Source organism: Carettochelys insculpta, chromosome 9 (genome assembly GCF_033958435.1).
Source record: "Carettochelys insculpta isolate YL-2023 chromosome 9, ASM3395843v1, whole genome shotgun sequence".
Lineage (NCBI taxonomy): Eukaryota > Metazoa > Chordata > Testudines > Carettochelyidae > Carettochelys > Carettochelys insculpta.
This window is the reverse complement of record NC_134145.1, coordinates 60,237,911-60,254,599: the sequence shown is the minus strand read 5'-3', so window position 1 is coordinate 60,254,599 and position 16,689 is coordinate 60,237,911. Positions and strand designations below refer to the sequence as shown.

Genomic DNA, 16,689 nt, shown 5'->3' with positions numbered 1-16,689 from the left:
TTTACCTGGACGGCTGTAGGTTCCAGGCGGTGGTCCATAGTTTCAGCAGTAACATTTTCGGGCAGCATCACTGGGTCGCTGGGCGGGATCATGCAGGAAGGTGCGCACACTGCCCCTGGGGTGGAAGAGACATGGGACTGGAAATGCTCCAACTGATTGTTACACTCTGCAGCGCTCGCTTTAGTAACCAAGGACCTATGTCTCGGGGTAGTGGGGTTTTACCAGTGTTAAGAACCAGGTACCACAGTGTGATGCAGACAGATCTAGGAGAGACCTATTTGCTAGTTCTGGGCATTAGGCTAGAATCCCCTTCTCAGATCCCAACCAGGAGAATGACAAAGCTCATTCCCATCCTGCCCACCCCAGAACTGAACAGAGAAGGCCAAAGTTATGTAGAAGGAAGCATCTAGAAAGTGAAGTGACTCTCATGCACTGGTGTCTCCGTATTGTCCTGCACACTCAGCGGGCAGGACACAGGACAGACCCATAAAAATAGAACCATCCTGTGTATCTAGCCATGACCCTGCTGTCACTCCAACACTTTCATCAACAAGCCAAACCATGGCCCTAAAGCTGTTAGAGGCAAAAATGCCCATTGGCTTCATGCAACTGGGATTTCGCCCTAAGGAAATACAATCTAGCGCTTCTTCAACTAACTATACAACCTGTAACATTTGGACTTTCTGAAAAACACCCTCACAAATCAGACCTTGCAGTGCAGAGCTTTGCTTGAGAAACCTTGGAACTAGAGAGAGCTCCATAGCTCATGTCTTCCAGCCCTCCACGAACTGCAGGAAGGATGGCTGAGCACACAAAAGCACAGTGTTCTCTGCGGTCAATGGGGTATTAAATCAGGATCTCAGGATGGAATGTACGTTGGCCACCACTACTGACTGACTGTCCTATGGCAGTGTAAGGCTTAGCTCCCGAGAGCTAAAGGCTAAAATATTAATTATCTGGAGGCTGAAAAATGACATAGAATGGGGGGAAAAAAGCTCCCAGCCTAAGAGAAATCATTAGCATGAGGCAGCTACATGGGTGAAAAGGTACAGATATGTCTCCTGGGGGAATTCTGCACCACTGCACAAGGCAGAATTTATGTTATGCACAGAATTTCCTTCCCCCTCCAGCCACCAAAATTGGTGCTGCAGAGATGCTGGCCATCCCTGGGGCCTCTGGACCCAACAAAGCCCTGCTCCTCTGCTTGCAAACAGAAGACACTGCTGGTAAGAGGGGACGGAGAAGATGGAGGGTCCCAGCATCTGCAGTCCCCACACACCCTGAAGCAAGGAGGCAGCAGGTTGGAAACTCCATCGAAACCCAGGCCCCAGTACCAGGCTTTCTCCCCCTCTGGATCCTCGGGATCTAGAACGGTAGGAAGATGGGTGGGGTGTCCGATGGGTGGGCTCTGGGGGACATGGGGTGTGGGGGTCTACTGGCAGAGTAGGGGCAGAGAACCAGGCAATGGGCTGTCAGAGGCGTTTCTTTAATTCTCCTCCTGGGTGAATTTGTGTGTGTTCGTAGCTGGCCATTGGCAGGTACTTTGAAATAAATTACCAAAATAAATTAATAGGGCCTGATCATACAGGGTTAGTGTGATAAAAAAATGCAAAATTTCTAAATGGTGTATGCAAAATAGTCCATGTTTTGGAACTAAACACCCCCCAGGAGGGAGACACAAGATGAACTCTCCTTTGAAGGCACTGAGCTCAACCTGGGGAAACTCCACCAGGATCTGTATGGTTATGTTGTGGGGTTAATGAAGCAGCATTCGTTATCACACAAATGTTCTGAGGAATGTAGGTACAGAACGCCACAGCTGGTTAATACATGCAGTGGTTGCCTCTCCTGTCAGAGGCAATTCACTCTTAGCTACAGTAGGAGTAGAGGGGGCATTGCAAACCAGGGGACTTCATCTTCTCTGGTCTGTGTGGTGTTTCTGAAGGCTGGAAGGATGTTTGGTTTTGGGTGGTGGGGTAGGGAGGTGGAAGTTAGTGTTATTCAGTTTGTTTTGCTGTGGTTGCTTTGGGTCTCCTCCATACTTTTATTATATCCATGAACAACAATTATAATGACAATAATGCCTAAAAGCCCCTGCTGAGATGAGGGCCCCTTTGCACAGAGCATGATACAAACACATCCCAAGAGGTCACCCCTCAGAGCTTGCACTAGAAATAGAAGCGTCAAAAGGATGAGAAACTGAGGTGCACTCTCGTGTAAATAAACAAAACTTTTTCTGCCCCTGGATGTTAAAAATAAGAGAGAACGTAAGTCACGACAGCTGCCGTGTTTTGTGAGGGGCTTGACCTGGCAGGAGTTCTGAGCGGTTGCCTATGAGCGTAGGCCTGACCCCACAGGGGGAAGCATATTTGGAGAATCTCACAGGGAATCAGGTGCCCACCAGCTCAGCTGCATCACGAAAGAGAGGACTGTGTACACAGCTACAGGCAGAAATATAGGCATCAAGAAGATTTCCTCTGGTGGAAACTGAGGTGCTTAGGTAATTTTGGTGTTTACAGAGGTTGTTGGCAGCTGAGCAAGGATTTTCTGGATCTAACTTTTGGACTTAGGAGCTTAGAGTGGCAGTTAGACCCCAAACTGCCTCTGTGGATTTTGCCTGAGATCTTTGTATTTCTTAAATTTGATAAAGACTGAAAAAAATTCAAATTACACCCATGCAAATATTTCTAATGGAGCCTGCAGCCACAGGACAATGCCTGGGTTTCATCACAAACACCAAACTCACACCAGGCTCATCAGAAGTTTTGCCAAACTTAACGGGCCTTTTCCCCCAGCCCAGGCCCAGTTTGGATCAAACTTTGGTGACTTACTGTTTTGCACAGAAAGGACAGAAAACTATGTGGGTTTGCATGCACATGCCACGTAGACACACATGACCTGCAAGGCGAGGCTGAGGGATTTGGGCTTATTTAATTTACAGAAGAGAAGAGTGAGGGGTGATTTGATAGCAGCCTTCACCTTCCTGAAGGGGGGCTCCAAAGAGGATGGAGAGAGGCTATTCTCAGTAGTGACAGACGGCAGAACAAGGAGTAACGGTCTCAAGTTACAGAGTGAGAAGTGTAGGTTGGATATTAGGAAAAACTGTTTCACCAGGCGGGTGGTGAAGCACAGGAATGCGTTACCTAGTAAGATGGTGGAATCTCCATCCCTAGAGGTTTTTAAGTCTCAGCTTGACAAAGTCCTGGCTGGGATGGTTTTGTTAGGGTTGCTCCTGCTTTGGGCAGGGGGCTGGATTAGATGACCTCCTGAGATCCCTTCCAATCTAGGATTCTGTGACTCGAAGCCAAGTGAAAGGCATCAGCTGTGACCAAGCATTGCTTTAAAGGAGGAGGGATCTAATCCCAAGTGGATTTAGACCAAAGAAACAGTTTGTGTGGACCCATGAAAAGCAAAATTGCCCAGTTACATAATAGTACATCTCAGCTCATCCCTCTAGGTATGACCACCATCGCCATCCCAACCACAGTAAAAACAGCTGCAAAGGGGGAAGGAATACTGCAGATGGCTGTGGTTTGCCTCTCAGACGTATTCCTTCCCCTTGCAAAACTGCCCATCCTCCCCCCGAAGCCAGCATTAGGATTAAAGCTTTACTGCTAACATGGCCAGATGTTACGTACACCCCATAAGCTGCCCAAGTGGCTTTCTCTGCAGACGGCAAACAAAATGGAACTTTGCTATAAATTCGCACGTTACTGGAGCAGCAAAAGTGTCAGTGTGACCTTTCCCTTCGTCCTCTGGGACCGCCGTAAACTTGGCTGACTCACCAGACAGCCTGTTCCAAGAGAAGCAGGTTTGGAGCAGAAATCAAAGGGGTTTTTTTCTTTCGCCCTTACCAATGCCATAGCCTTGTTCACACTTGTACTCCACTAAATTCAGCTCTGGGGGTGGTGGACAGTTGCCTTGCAGGTTCTCGCACAGTTTAAACTCCTCTGTCCATAAGCCTTCTTTAGTGCAAACGATAGGAACCTAGAATAGCCCGGAGAGAGGGACTCACATTCATGCACCATCAGAGTCTCTGCAATGCCTCTGTCTCTGTCCCCCCACCCTCAACACAGGCGGTCAGGCCACAAAGTATAGCCTCCCTGTCAAGGCAGCCCATTTGACTCACGTTATCTTCCCCGCACCCCACTAACATCAATTTCACAAGTGGCTCTCTCCTTGAAAGCAAAGGCAAAATTCTCCGCCAGGCACGGTGAGAGATGCTGAAATGGGAAATGAAATCTACAATGGCCATTATCAAATGCTTACAAAGCAAACTGTTCCACCTTGCAATTGGCTCTCAGCGCAGGAAATCCACCCCGTGCATTGCAACGACACGCTTGCAATAGTCCTGCTGTAACCCAGCCCAGTGGGAGCTGGCCAGCGAGCAGCCTCTGTCTGAGCAAGTCTCTTGTCGGGGACTGCGTCACAAACCAGCCTGGGCTCTGCTAAGCGCTGCCGAAATATTAGGGCTGCTCCAGGGGCTCGTCAGCTGCTTCTAAACTTTTCAGTCAAAGGTTATTATTAACCTTTCATTTAAACACAAGCAGAATTGTTAACGGTACTCGCCTGGACCAGGTGTCTCATTTGGCACGCTTAACCCAACGGGCCCCATGGTTTGTGTATACACTCATGCGGGGGTGTGCAAAGTTCTGTTCTAATTCCCAGGAGTTAGTTGTCTTGCTGTCCAGTCAAGCTGAGCACAGAAATCCAAACTTCATTGCAGCAGAGCCCTTGTGCACGTGCTCAAGTCCCACTCGAACTTCAGAGCTTTGTTGAATCTGGCCCTGTTTGAGGTTCTCCTTTACTTAACTCCTAGCACACAGACATTGCACAGGGCTCAGTGCTCACATGCTCGAGGTCCTAAACTCCTACTAAACCTGACAAAGAGGAAAAGTCCTCTCTCCACCTGCAAGACTCCAGCGCAAACATCTCTGGCAGGGCCCTCAAGGAAATCCCACCTGATTCCGCCAACCACACCAGGGATTTGCATATGAAGTTGGTACCACGGCCTGGATTAGCCTTTCCAACACATCTCATTGGTCCGCCTCCTGTTTTCAGGCCCACTCCCTGGCGTCCCCCAAGCAAGGCCACCAAGGCATCCCTCCAGTTGGTTGGTTCCGCTCTTTCACTTCCCCCTTCAAGAAGCCATCCTTACCCTTGGGCTCTGAGGGCCGCAGCTGAGCACGCATTGGGTGTCAAGCTCAAAGCCATGGGTGCAGTTGTACATCCCTTCGAAGACAGGTGGGGGCGGGTCGCACTGCACTGGAATGCAGCTGCCTTCCTCCCAGACGCCACTTTCCAGGCAGTGGATCCTCAATAGCTTCCTGGAGAACATACACACAAGACAGTTACTGCACTGCATACCGGCAGGGTGGCCCCCAAGACAAAGGGGGTGATCTTAGTGCTGGGGCTTCCGCTGAAGCTTCCCCTGGGCTAAGGGATAGTTCACCTCAAGATCCCAGCTGGGAACTGGGTCCAAAGCCGCCCCTGCTGACGAGGGTTGAGAAGAGAGCGACAGGATCACTTGCAAGCCAATCTGGCTGCACATCTGGCAGGTTTTTCATCAGGATTGCAAGGAATCAATACTGAGGCCAGGTCTGCGCTAGGCGGGGAAGTCGACTGCAGATGCGCAAATCCAGCTACGGCAATCGCGCAGCTCGAATAGACTTATCTGCGACCGACTTACCCGGCCATCCCCACCGAGGACAGTCAATGGGGAAACTCTCCTGTCGACCTCCCTTAATCCGCACAGTAGCAGAGATTACAGGAGCGACTGCCGGCCCCAGATAGTTCGATTTCCCGTGTCTCTACAAGGTGCGTTAAATCGAACTCTGGAAGATGGACGCTGGCTGGCTCGATCGGCCACGTAGTCTGGAGAAGCCCTGAGTAACACGTCCCACTGCCTTCCCCCAAGAAGAGACTCAGAGAAACAACAGCGAGGCCTCCATTCCACAAAGCACTGAACCCTCCGCTTGAGCTCCAGGGCTTTCAAGCCCCTGCTGACAGATAAGGATGTTCTTAGGTGATTGGCTGAGCAGGCCGGCAAATGGGAGGTGAGGAGGCAATTCAAAAGAGCCCAGGAGTCCCACCCAGGGCCGCCGCTATAACAGAAAGGGAGGGCCAGAGCCCCCGGGTCTTTAAATTGCTGCTGTAGTGCAGCGCCGTGCGGGTCAGGCTGTACGGAGGGCTGGCTGCCCCCAGCAGAGGGGTTGGAACTCCCGATGCGTGCAGCCCCATCCGGCACGACGTGGTTTCCAGTACGTCTCAGGTGCACAAATCGGTTCAGTGGCCCTCAGAACCCCCACTGTGCAACCTGTTCCAGCACACCTAGCCCTCGGCCCCACCCCTTCTGCCAGAAGCCCCGCCCCTTCCGTCAGAGGCCCCACCCCCTCTGGGAGCGTCGAACCAGGCCCTGCCTCCTTTGCCCAGGAGCCCAGCGAGTTTGTTGGCACCCCTGTGGCTGGGCCAGGTTCTGACTCATTTAGCAACACGCTTACTCATGTGCTTAAATGCACCACGATTGGGCAAAGTAATTAAACTTTCAGCAAGGGCTGAACTCGCCTGGAGGGCATTGCTTTGCTTAATCGATGCCTTAATCAGCCCAGCCTTTCCCTATGCAGCGCTGCTTCCTACAGCTCATTCCCTAGCACTTGGCCTAGTGCAGGTTTAACTGTCCAAAGTCCTTCACTTAAATTGGGAGATTGTGCCAGCCTACCAGAGCTCACGGCCAAGAAACTTTTCCTCCGCAAGCTGAAATGCTCCATTCCTCAGTTTCACACCCCCATCAGCTTTCCCTCCCTAAAGAAGTCTTCTCCCTCAAATCCTTCTGAGATGTACACTCCATCCCCGGGCCCTTCCCCCCTAGCCAAGCAATACATAATTCGCTCATTCAAATGGACCTCACGAGTAAATCCCTCTGGCCTCTATCATTTTTGTGGCTCTCCTCTGTACTTCATCCAACTTGTGAATGTCTTTCTGGTATAGGATTGGCCATACCAGAACAGACCAATCTCAGCTTGTATTGCTAAAACAATAGCACATTGGAATCCTGCAAAGCAGAAATAAGGAAGAAAAAAATGTACAGAACAACATTCCATTTATTCAAGTATGCCGCTGTTTGGCAATCAGCTACTTACCAACCCCTTCACGGGAAGGCAAACCCTCCCCCCCACGACAATCTACCGGGGCAGCTGGTCCATCATCTCGTGGGGGGAGAAACGTGACCCCAGCCTCCAATGAATTTACACCCCTCGATGGAGGAGGACTGAGAGTCAGTGTTGAATGAGTCTTGGCTGACCCTGCTTGGAATCTTTGAACCACTTGTAAGTTTCCCCAGAACTTTTACTAGTTATACTCTTTTACGGTTGGACTTTTCTACAAATTTAATGATGATTTGCATTGGCCGGGTCCGGTTCCTTACTTCTTCCTCCTCCGTCCCTCCCCTCCAGCAGAGGCAGTGCTGGGGGGCCACTGGCTAAAAGTTTCTAGCACGCAATGGAGAGGCAGCCAGCCAGTTTTTAAAAAATGAGGCAGGGTCAGCCCCAATCCTCTGTTTGGTCCACTGTCCCACATTAAGGGGCCCACTTGCTCTTGCTGGGGTTCTGGCTCCAGTCCCTGGGCTTGAAGGGTAGCAGGTGGGAGCCCCCTGGTCCAACCAGGCTGAGTTACCAGTCTTTTCAGCCTCCAGCTGAGCCTTGAGGTTGGCAGGGAGCCCCAAACAGTCCCTATAGGAACGTCTCACCTCCCTGGATGTCTCTGGTGCTATTGGTATTCTCCTTCACTACTGTCTAACTCTCTGCTTGCCTGCTGTAATCACCTCACTCCTTTACAACTGCCTCTTCCACACACACCCCTTCTTGCTGGGGGAAGGCTTTTAAAAGGCCCATGGCAGCCTCAGGTGGGGCCAGCTGGCCCTCATTGCTTTACAGCAGCCCCTTCTCCCACTGCTCCCGCTCAGCCTGTGCTAATGCCACAGTAGCCAGGGCTGTTTCCTCTTTTTAGAGCCGCCTCTTTCCCTTGCAAGCTGGCCCTCTGGCCTGACCTGTCACAAAGACCAAAGGTCAACCCTTGCCCAGCTGCGTGAGTGTGACCGGAGAGTCTGAACAGCAGTGAAAATAGGGGCAGGAGACAAAAAGGTGGATCAACACCTTGCAGTCCAGCTCAAATAAGAATCAGCGCTTCCACCAGGTGGCAGCGCAGGGACTGAATTGTGCTGCAGAAGCCTTGTCTACACTAGCACCAACACAGCTGTGTCAGAGGGGTGCCTTCCTAGCTGGCTGCCCTCCCCAGTGGAATGTGTCCTCATGGCACCAGGTTGCACTGGCAAAAGGTGACAAGAGGTTTTGCAGCTGCACAAGAGGAGGAGGAAGAGAGTGAGTCTGGCCCCTTCTGTACGCCTCTTGCCTTCATGTGGTGAGACTTCACACCCACAATGTCGTCCTAGGTTTCCTCTAAAGCATTTTGAGCTAGCGGCAGTGTCTTGGGGGGGAGGCAAAGGGGGTTGCCGTATAAATAAACCTAGGAGGTGAGGTTATGAAGGGGCTTCTTTATAGAAGAGACACTGTCGGGGTAAACAAGCCCATGAGAACCAAAAACATTTACAAATGTCTCTCCATGCTCCATGCAGTGCCGACGTAGCCATGTCAACCCCAGGATATCAGAGAAACAAGGCGGGGCACATCTTTTCTTGGATAAATTTCTGTTGGTGAGAGACACATTTTCGAGCTTACAGTCCTGTATAAGTTCAAAAGTTTGTCTCCCTCGCCAGCAGAAGCTGGGCCAATCAAAGACAGGAACTCAGCCACCTTGCCGCGCCAGGATTTGGGTGGTTTTGTCTTCTTTTTTCATTTTGTTCACCTTGCAGGGCTCATGAGGGAATTTTCTTGTCGGTTGCACTTGCAGTAATCTTATAACAGGTTGAACCTCTCTAGTCCGGCACTCTCTTGTCCAGCAACATCCATAATCCGGCATAATTTTAGTTAGCTGGACGACCGCTTTATGTGGATGTCGCCAAATTGCCCACAACCCCACAAAATTTGTTTACATCCTCCAGTCCTGGCCCTCAGTGTTCTGTGTTGTTATTTAGCTCTAACGTACCCCTAAATGTCTTGTAAGAGCCCAGTAAGGAGTGGAAGTGTTGGCAATGTGCTCGATATTATTGACCTGCTGTGGTCTGGCAAATTCTCTCATTTGGCACCAGTTAAGTCCCAAGGGTGCCAGATTAGAGAGGTTCAACCTGCTGTACTTCTGTAGTGCCTAGAGGGGTCTTTCAGAGAACAGGACTCCAGCGTGCCAGGCGCTGAGCAAACAGATAGAGTGTCCCCATGCTGGTGAGCTCGTAATCTCAACAAACATGCCAAAGGATGGGAAACAGGCCCAGAGAGGTGAAGTGACCTGCACTGAGGTCAGAAGCAGAGCTGGGAAGAGGACCCAGACCTTACGCAACAGATGGCCCTGTAAGATCAACTCATTCATTACTACAAGACAGGTATTGGAGCTGCAAAGGGTGCAGGAAATATTTATACCGGAGGAAGGTCTGAGTCAGCAGCCTGGCTCTGAAACCACACAACGTGTGGAGAGATTGTGAGCTGTGGCTTGGGTCCATCACTAGTATAAGGTTTTGTTTCAAGCTATTCCCACTGAACTGCCGTTTCTTACCTCTTGAAGGGGATCCTATTCACGCGAGCTTTTGCTTGGATTGCTTTGATTCTCTGCTTGTGCTAAGCCTACATCTTGGAGGTAAGTTACCAGGCAGCATCCTCTAAAACTTCAGGACTATAAGACCGCAGAAGCAAGATGCTAAAGGAAGGTGGAAATCCGTGTTTGTGGGTTTGTCTAGAGTAGGAATTTTTGCCCCATCTGACTACTGCATTGCAAGATGTGCTGCAAAATAGCCTGGGAACCTACTGGGGTACAATCCCCCTCTTCCACAGGATCACCCCACCTGCATCAGGAGTCTGGATTGGTGTTACTATACTGAGTCTCATCGTCTATGACACCATTGGTGAGCGACTAAACCAAACCTTGATTGGAAGAGCCCATTGTAGATGTCACACAAAAACCTACCAGCTGTGGGCGCTGTACCTTCTTTTTGGACCCTACGCTTTTCCGGTAATGCCTGGATGCGTCGACTCTCGAAGCATTTGAAAGCCCCTGCAATGGTTTGCCACCAGGGCCATCTGTCCTGAGCTAAAATTATGCTGCCCCCTGAATGAGTGCTTCCCATGAGCAAGCTGGCCACAGGAGACCATTTTTGGTATCCATGTATCATCCATCCTCCTAACTTGACCCATCCAATGAAACTGGTTGTTCATGAGCATTGCTCCCATGCCCATGACACCACACGGCTTAAGAACGTCCTTGTTAGAAATTTTCTCCCACCAATTCACAAGAGCGATCTTCCTCAGGCAGCGTGTAAAAGCACAATGACCAGTATACACCATGCCTCAATCATTCAGCAATGTCGGTTAGACAAGAAGCTTCCCTTTGTGTTTGGACAGTCACTTGGGTACCTCACCAAACACAGAATCATAGAACACTAGGTCTGGAAGGGACCTTGAGAGGTCATCAAGTCCAGCCCCCTCCCCTCACAGCAGGACCAAGCACCATCTAGACCATCCCTGATAGATGCCTGTCTAACCTGCTCTTAAATATCTCCAGTGGTGGAGATTCCACAACTTCTCTAGGCAGCACCTGGGAATAACTCTCCAGTCGCTGTCGCTCTTCAAAAAGCACCCAAGGGCTCTGCTGCTGACTTGGGGAGAAGAGAGTCTACAGGCTTGTCATCAGGGTAAGTGACGGCACCCTGTTACAGTAGCCCGAGGTGTGCCTCTTCTGTGCTGCGGTCATGCTCCGGGCTTGGGTGGAGAGACCCTTACTGTCAAAGGGGCCGGCGCCTGCACCATCCCTACAGAATGGGGATTTGCACAGGTGCTCTGCGCCAGGAGCAAGACCTTCTGCTGTCATACTCTTGCTTTGCAGCGGTGCTGGAATTAACCGCTGCCTGTCAGTCTCCCCTGAGCCGCAGAGGGGAAAGTCACACGTTGCCAGACGGATTCGGGGGAGGGAATGAAGCTGGCTTTCTGCCCCTGGCGCTGGACTCCATCTGCCAGGGATTGCTAACACAGGGGCTTATCAGGCAGCAGTGGTGGATTCCAGGGACAGGAAAGCCGTTGGCACTGACGGCTCCTGCCTCAGCTCCCCCACCCGCTGCCTGATGCGAAAAAGGCACATCCTGCAACTCCTACATAACTCACATCTTCAAGTATCTGCCCAAGGCAAATATCCCGCTTCAGGCTACTTCCCAAAAGGGCTGTCCTGCCCTGACCCTGGGGTGGAAGGTGACCTGGGAATGCTAAGCTGCCCTTTCCAGAGAGGCTCTGGGAGGGAGGGATGTATGGGGGGTGGAGGGGGAGACAAAAAAAAAGAAAAACAGTAGCCCTAAACTTTGCTGCTCAGTACAAACACCTGGAGTCCTTCTGATCTCGGAGAGTGACATTTACTTAGGATTAACAGGGCCACTGGGAGCCCAAGGAAAATAAACTCAAAAATCAAGTGTTTCAAGCAGATGTCTAGTGGGCAGAAGGGGAAGGCCGCAGGGAGGCCCGGAGGAGCTGCGTTTGATGTGCAAGGCATGAATGCTGGGCTCTAAAGCTCCATGAGCCATGCCGCAGGGCGCCTGGCTAGTGCCCAGATGCTTATTATGAGCGGCCAGGTCTCGCTGCAAGGAGGCCAGGAGGGATGGCAGTAAATCAGCCGAAAGCTCACATGATCTGCCAATGGCAGGAGATTGAAGGATTCCACGTCTCCAAGAGAGAGAGGTGCAGGGTGTGTGTGTGTGTGTGTGTGTGTGTGTGTGTGTGTGTGTTGTGTATTTATTGATAAACTCCGAGACAGAAAAGCCGGCTCACTGCACTTCTGCCTCTCTCCCTTCTATTATGCAGAGGGACTTAAAAAACAAGCCACCCACCACCAAGCCAATTGGGGTGTAAATCTTTATTGGTGAGATTAGAGATGCAAATATGAGGGAGTCCATTTGTGGGCCTATGTTTTCTTTCCCCTAACTGGTGGCAGGAAAATTGTATTTTATCTGGGATTGTGAATCTATGGCCCAGGCTCTTACCTAGCAAATGTAACATGGCCCAGTGCCCTTGCGCACTTGGCTGGCTCCTGGGCCAATCTGTCCTTGTTTGCCCATTGTGGACTCTCTGAAGTACTGCCAGCCCCCTGCCCAGCTGACTCTTTCCATTTCATTTTCCCCACATCCTCCTTTCTTCCCCTTTCATGGTCCACTTCAGTCCCCTGCTGTATTTGGACAGAGCAGGGAGCTGGAGGCATTAGCTGTCCCACTTGAAGGGGTACAATTCATCGCAGGTCGGGTTTCGTGGGCAATCTCAAGGCTGCGCCAACTTCAGTAAATAAGGCGAGATGCAAATAGTTCTTTGGCCGTTGCCAGGTGGCTCTGACCAATGCCCCCACTCCCTGGCATCCTGTGTCTACGCTACAGGAGAGCAAGAGGACAGCTTTTGTGATGGAAGGAAGCAACAGAGACTGGAGACAGGCAGGGGCAGAGAGGAATGTCGGCTGAGGCTGTCTAAGGCACCTGAGGATTTGGATGGCCAATTCCCATTAGTTTTATTACCCCACGGAGCTTTGAAAATCCTACCCCAAGTGACTGTTTTTCCTCATTCTGTCCTTGAAACCAGCCAGCATCGTGAACTCCTGTACAGTGGAGGATGCACTTAACACAGAAATCACACAGGGGCCCGGCCCTTCCATTCCAAAAAAACCCCAGAATCCGCCACTCCTCAAGCTACTGGAAAACCTCCACAGCAGGCAGCAGCAGTAGGGCCATTATCCTCTGCTGGCCCAGGGCCTGGGAACAACATCGGACACTGACTCATGCCAATAAAGGCAAAGCATTACCCTAGAAGCTCTGGCTGGCACAGGAGGCCCGTACTTCCTCAAGAGCTGTGCACATTCATACCTCTAAGGAACCATGTTCTGCACTCACTGCCTGTTCTCCTCCAGGACATTTACTCTGGGCTACAAAGTCCCAAGTGGTCCAGGCCCAGTTATTTGCAAAGGCACTTCTCCCATTCTGACCTGTCAGGGCTGCAGATAAGAGGGGCTGGGACATCACTGCCGCCGGGCTCTGAGATGGAGCTCTCCAGGCACGGGTCAAATCCGGCAGTGGCCTCGTGCCTTTAGACCAGATATTCTCAGCGCTTGGAGGCTTTCGCGGCTCTGGCAGTGAGGAGAAGGCCTCTTAAAGAGCGTGTTCATTTAGGAATCTTCCTGTCATTCTCCAAGCAACAGGAGCCTTTGAGGGCTCAAATTTAAGTCCCACCGACACTGAGGGATGTAAACCTTTCCAAGGGCGACCTAAACAAATGATGAGGATTCCCCAGAAGGCCACATTCAGGTTGGACCCACAATGAGACCCAGCTCCCCGCATCCAGCCAGCACAATCTCAAAAGAGATCCCACAGCCTGGATCCTTCTGATCATCCCATCTTCCATTCTGTGCCCTCTAAGGAACCCCTCCTCCCCCACCACCAAGAAAAAAAATAAGGCCACTCCACACAGAGGCCTTTTCTTACAAATTCCCGCCCCCCTCCCCCCATCACCTATGCTGAAATGGCTAAACAGCCGTCACCACTAGCAATGGCACCCACAGCCCTGGGGTTTGTAACTCCTTGTCCATCAAGCCCGGCAGATCATGCGGTGCTGGAGATCTGTCTGCGTAAGCCCCACCCCACATGGCTGACAAAGGTTTCCCTAATGCAGAGGAAAGCTCAGGATGTTTCAAAACTGTCTTCCCTCACAATCCTCTCACACTGTCCCTTGCAGTCAAAGGGCAGCAATAAATGCATAGGTAAGGCTGAGGCACCCAGGCTGTTAGCAGGAGGGATTGAACCTGTGCTCTACCATGCGAGCTAAAGACCAGAGCCAAGGTTTCACTCTCCCAACTACATGGGCTTAGTGCCGCTGGGGTTACCTGTGGATTTTTAACTGTACAGTAACAATCTCCTAAAGGATTCTTGGTCAATAAAAATCTTTCAGGGGCATCTATCTACTTGGAGCAACTCTCAAGAAGCCTTTTCTATCCAAGAATGTCCTGACGCTTCCCACCTGCCACCCAGTGAATGAGAAATGGCCTGAAATGAAAGTCATTCGGGCTCTCAACTCCTCCTTATTAGAGCTGAAAGCGACAGAAGTTGGGAAACTCAGAATGAGCACGGGCAACCTGATCGCCATTTCCCATGCTCTGCATGTCGCAATCTAATCATTGCTACCTAATTACATTCCACCTTTGCGGAATCAGCCGTGGCGGTGTTGGTTATGGAATTAGAGGGCATCTAATCAGCAGATTAGGAGGCAGAATTTGTGTACTTATTGAATAACAAATCTTTGTGCAATTGCTTTCCCAGCAGTACAAACCAATTAAAACCAAAGCAAAGCAGAGGGAATACCGGCACAGCTGGAGCAGCAGTAGCAGCATGAGCCGTCGGAGGGAATGACACAGCCATGATGGTGGAATGAAGAGGACTGGGGAGGGTCAGGGCAGGCAGTATCCCCCACATCCAGCAATATGCAAGGACATGGATGGCCTTACTTCCCCTGATTCTGAAGCCACACACACCGCATGGGTCTGAGAGTTTGATCTGTGCACCAGCAGTATTGCACCTGTTTAGGAAAGACTGGGAAGGGAGCAGCAAAGTGAGGTGGGAAGAGGGCTGGGCTTGCTGTTAAAATACCAGACTAGGACTGAGTGTATCCAAGATCATTTCCTAGTGCTGTGGTGTCCAACATTAGTCCAGGGGTCACCAACCCCCAGCCTGGGTGTCAGCCTCAGCCCTCCTGCTCCATTCAGCTGGGAGCTTGCTCAAAGCCACACTGGTGGATTAACAAAAGAGCAGCTAATGCTACCACCCTCCACCTCACCGGTAAAGCTCGGCCTCTTCATTGATTGACTAATGAAGCTGTTGTAAGTAGGACTATGAGTGACTTTAAAAAGTCTCACCAGCGCTCTGACCGTACGTAGAGGTCAAAAGGTCAATTTTCGGCCCTCTGCCTTGGAAAGGTTGCTGACCCCTGCACCAGGCAATAGCCACATGTGGCTATGTGGTTGGTTGAGTGTGGCTCATTGGCTCGATCAATAAATGTATTTTCCGAATAACATGGCTAGTTGACTAGAGTGACCACTGCTTCTGAACTGGTTGGACACCACAGTCCTAGCTGGTCTACAGGCTCCCTGTATGACCCTGGAAAAGTTGCTTCAGGACGGATGTTTACAGGTATTTAGGCACCTAAAGAGGCAGATAGCTGCCTAGCGAGATTTTCAAAAGCATCCAGACACCAAAATGTCTTTAAAAACTGAGTGTTTCCTCTCTCCCCCGACTTTCCCGACAGAAAAGGGAAGACACTGATATTGTCTTCTTCCATCTTTTTGTCTACTTGCGTGGTCCACTCCCTGGGGCAGGAACTGCTTCTTCATGTGTCTGTACAGCAGGAAGCCCAATGGGGGCTGTGGATGCTTAGGAGGGATTGTCAGTCTTAGCCGTTTAACTAGCAGGGTGAAAACCAGATGAGAGAGAAAAGCAGCACTGCAGAAATGGACCACCTCAATAGCGTCTATTTTCCCACACTGAGGGCCTTGGGGAAGGTGGTTTCCTTACAGCTGGAGCCTTATTTTAAATGCCTCACCTGAGGCAGGGCTGGGTAGGGTGCAATCAAGGGCCTCATTAAGATCACCATGAACCACTAGACCAGCACAGAGTCAATTTCAGGACTTTTTACACCAAGTCCTCCGGAGAGCAGGGATTGAGTTGGTGTGCAATGTGGTTTGCTCATGTGCAGCCAGTAGAACCAACCAAATGCGTGGCTCCTCTAACTCGTGCCAGGTTTCAGCCCCCTGGCAGCTCCAAGATTGGGGGAATATGTTAAAGGCCACCTTTGTCCTCCTCTCAGATTTAAATTTCACAGCCCAGAGGTCTGTTAACTCCAGCTCTTCTGGTGAACCCAAACAGAGCTCCATAGATTTGCAAAAACCTTCCACTGCCCATAGTCTGTCCAGGGAAAATGTCCACCTGAGCTCAGAGGGCTTTGGATTGGGCCCTCCTTGTACTTCTTAACACCAATGTTAATGGGGAGGTGTTTTTTTCCTCCGGGTTTGTATGGTGCTTACTACAAAGAGATGCTGGCCCAGGATTTGGGCTTCTACCTGCCATAGCAATGCATACAAATACTCAACACCCAGGCCTGAAATTATGCAGGTTTAATTGCTGAGAAACCCTGGACTTGCAATGTTGGCTCAGTCTTGTGCGCAAATCATTGTGTGTGACAGTGGGGAATGTGCTTCTTTCTGGCTTTTTGTTGTCTCAGATACCCTAATGCTCCTTGAGAAACGGGTGTCCATTACAGGGCTGGGGGACATGACGACCCTTTTGCAGGGCACAGCAGCACTAACATCATGGCTCAGGGGAGCCAGGGAGGAAGAAAGCTGTGTCCAATTAAAACGGAAGAGGAAGATTAAATAATCAGATGGTAATTTACCTGATTTGGAACTGAACCAATGGGGAGTCTACAAACAATGGCTTGCAATCTCTCATGACGCCCACTGGCCAAGCGTCAGGGATCTCTCCACCAAAGACACTATAATACCCTCTATCACCATGGAAGGATA

At 50.7% G+C, this 16,689-nt stretch overlaps 1 protein-coding gene across 1 annotated transcript in view; it reads right to left on the bottom strand.

Moving 5' to 3' along the window:
• The window catches only part of PAPPA2 (pappalysin 2), a 152,846-nt gene that overhangs the window by 46,195 nt on the left and 89,962 nt on the right, over positions 1-16,689 (bottom strand). The window contains exons 17-19 of the mRNA XM_075003321.1: positions 5,159-5,327; positions 3,855-3,987; positions 6-115 (exon numbers count right to left, since the gene is read on the bottom strand). Of these exons, the coding sequence (XP_074859422.1) occupies positions 6-115; positions 3,855-3,987; positions 5,159-5,327 (412 nt within the window). The remainder of the gene's footprint in view (positions 1-5; positions 116-3,854; positions 3,988-5,158; positions 5,328-16,689) is intronic.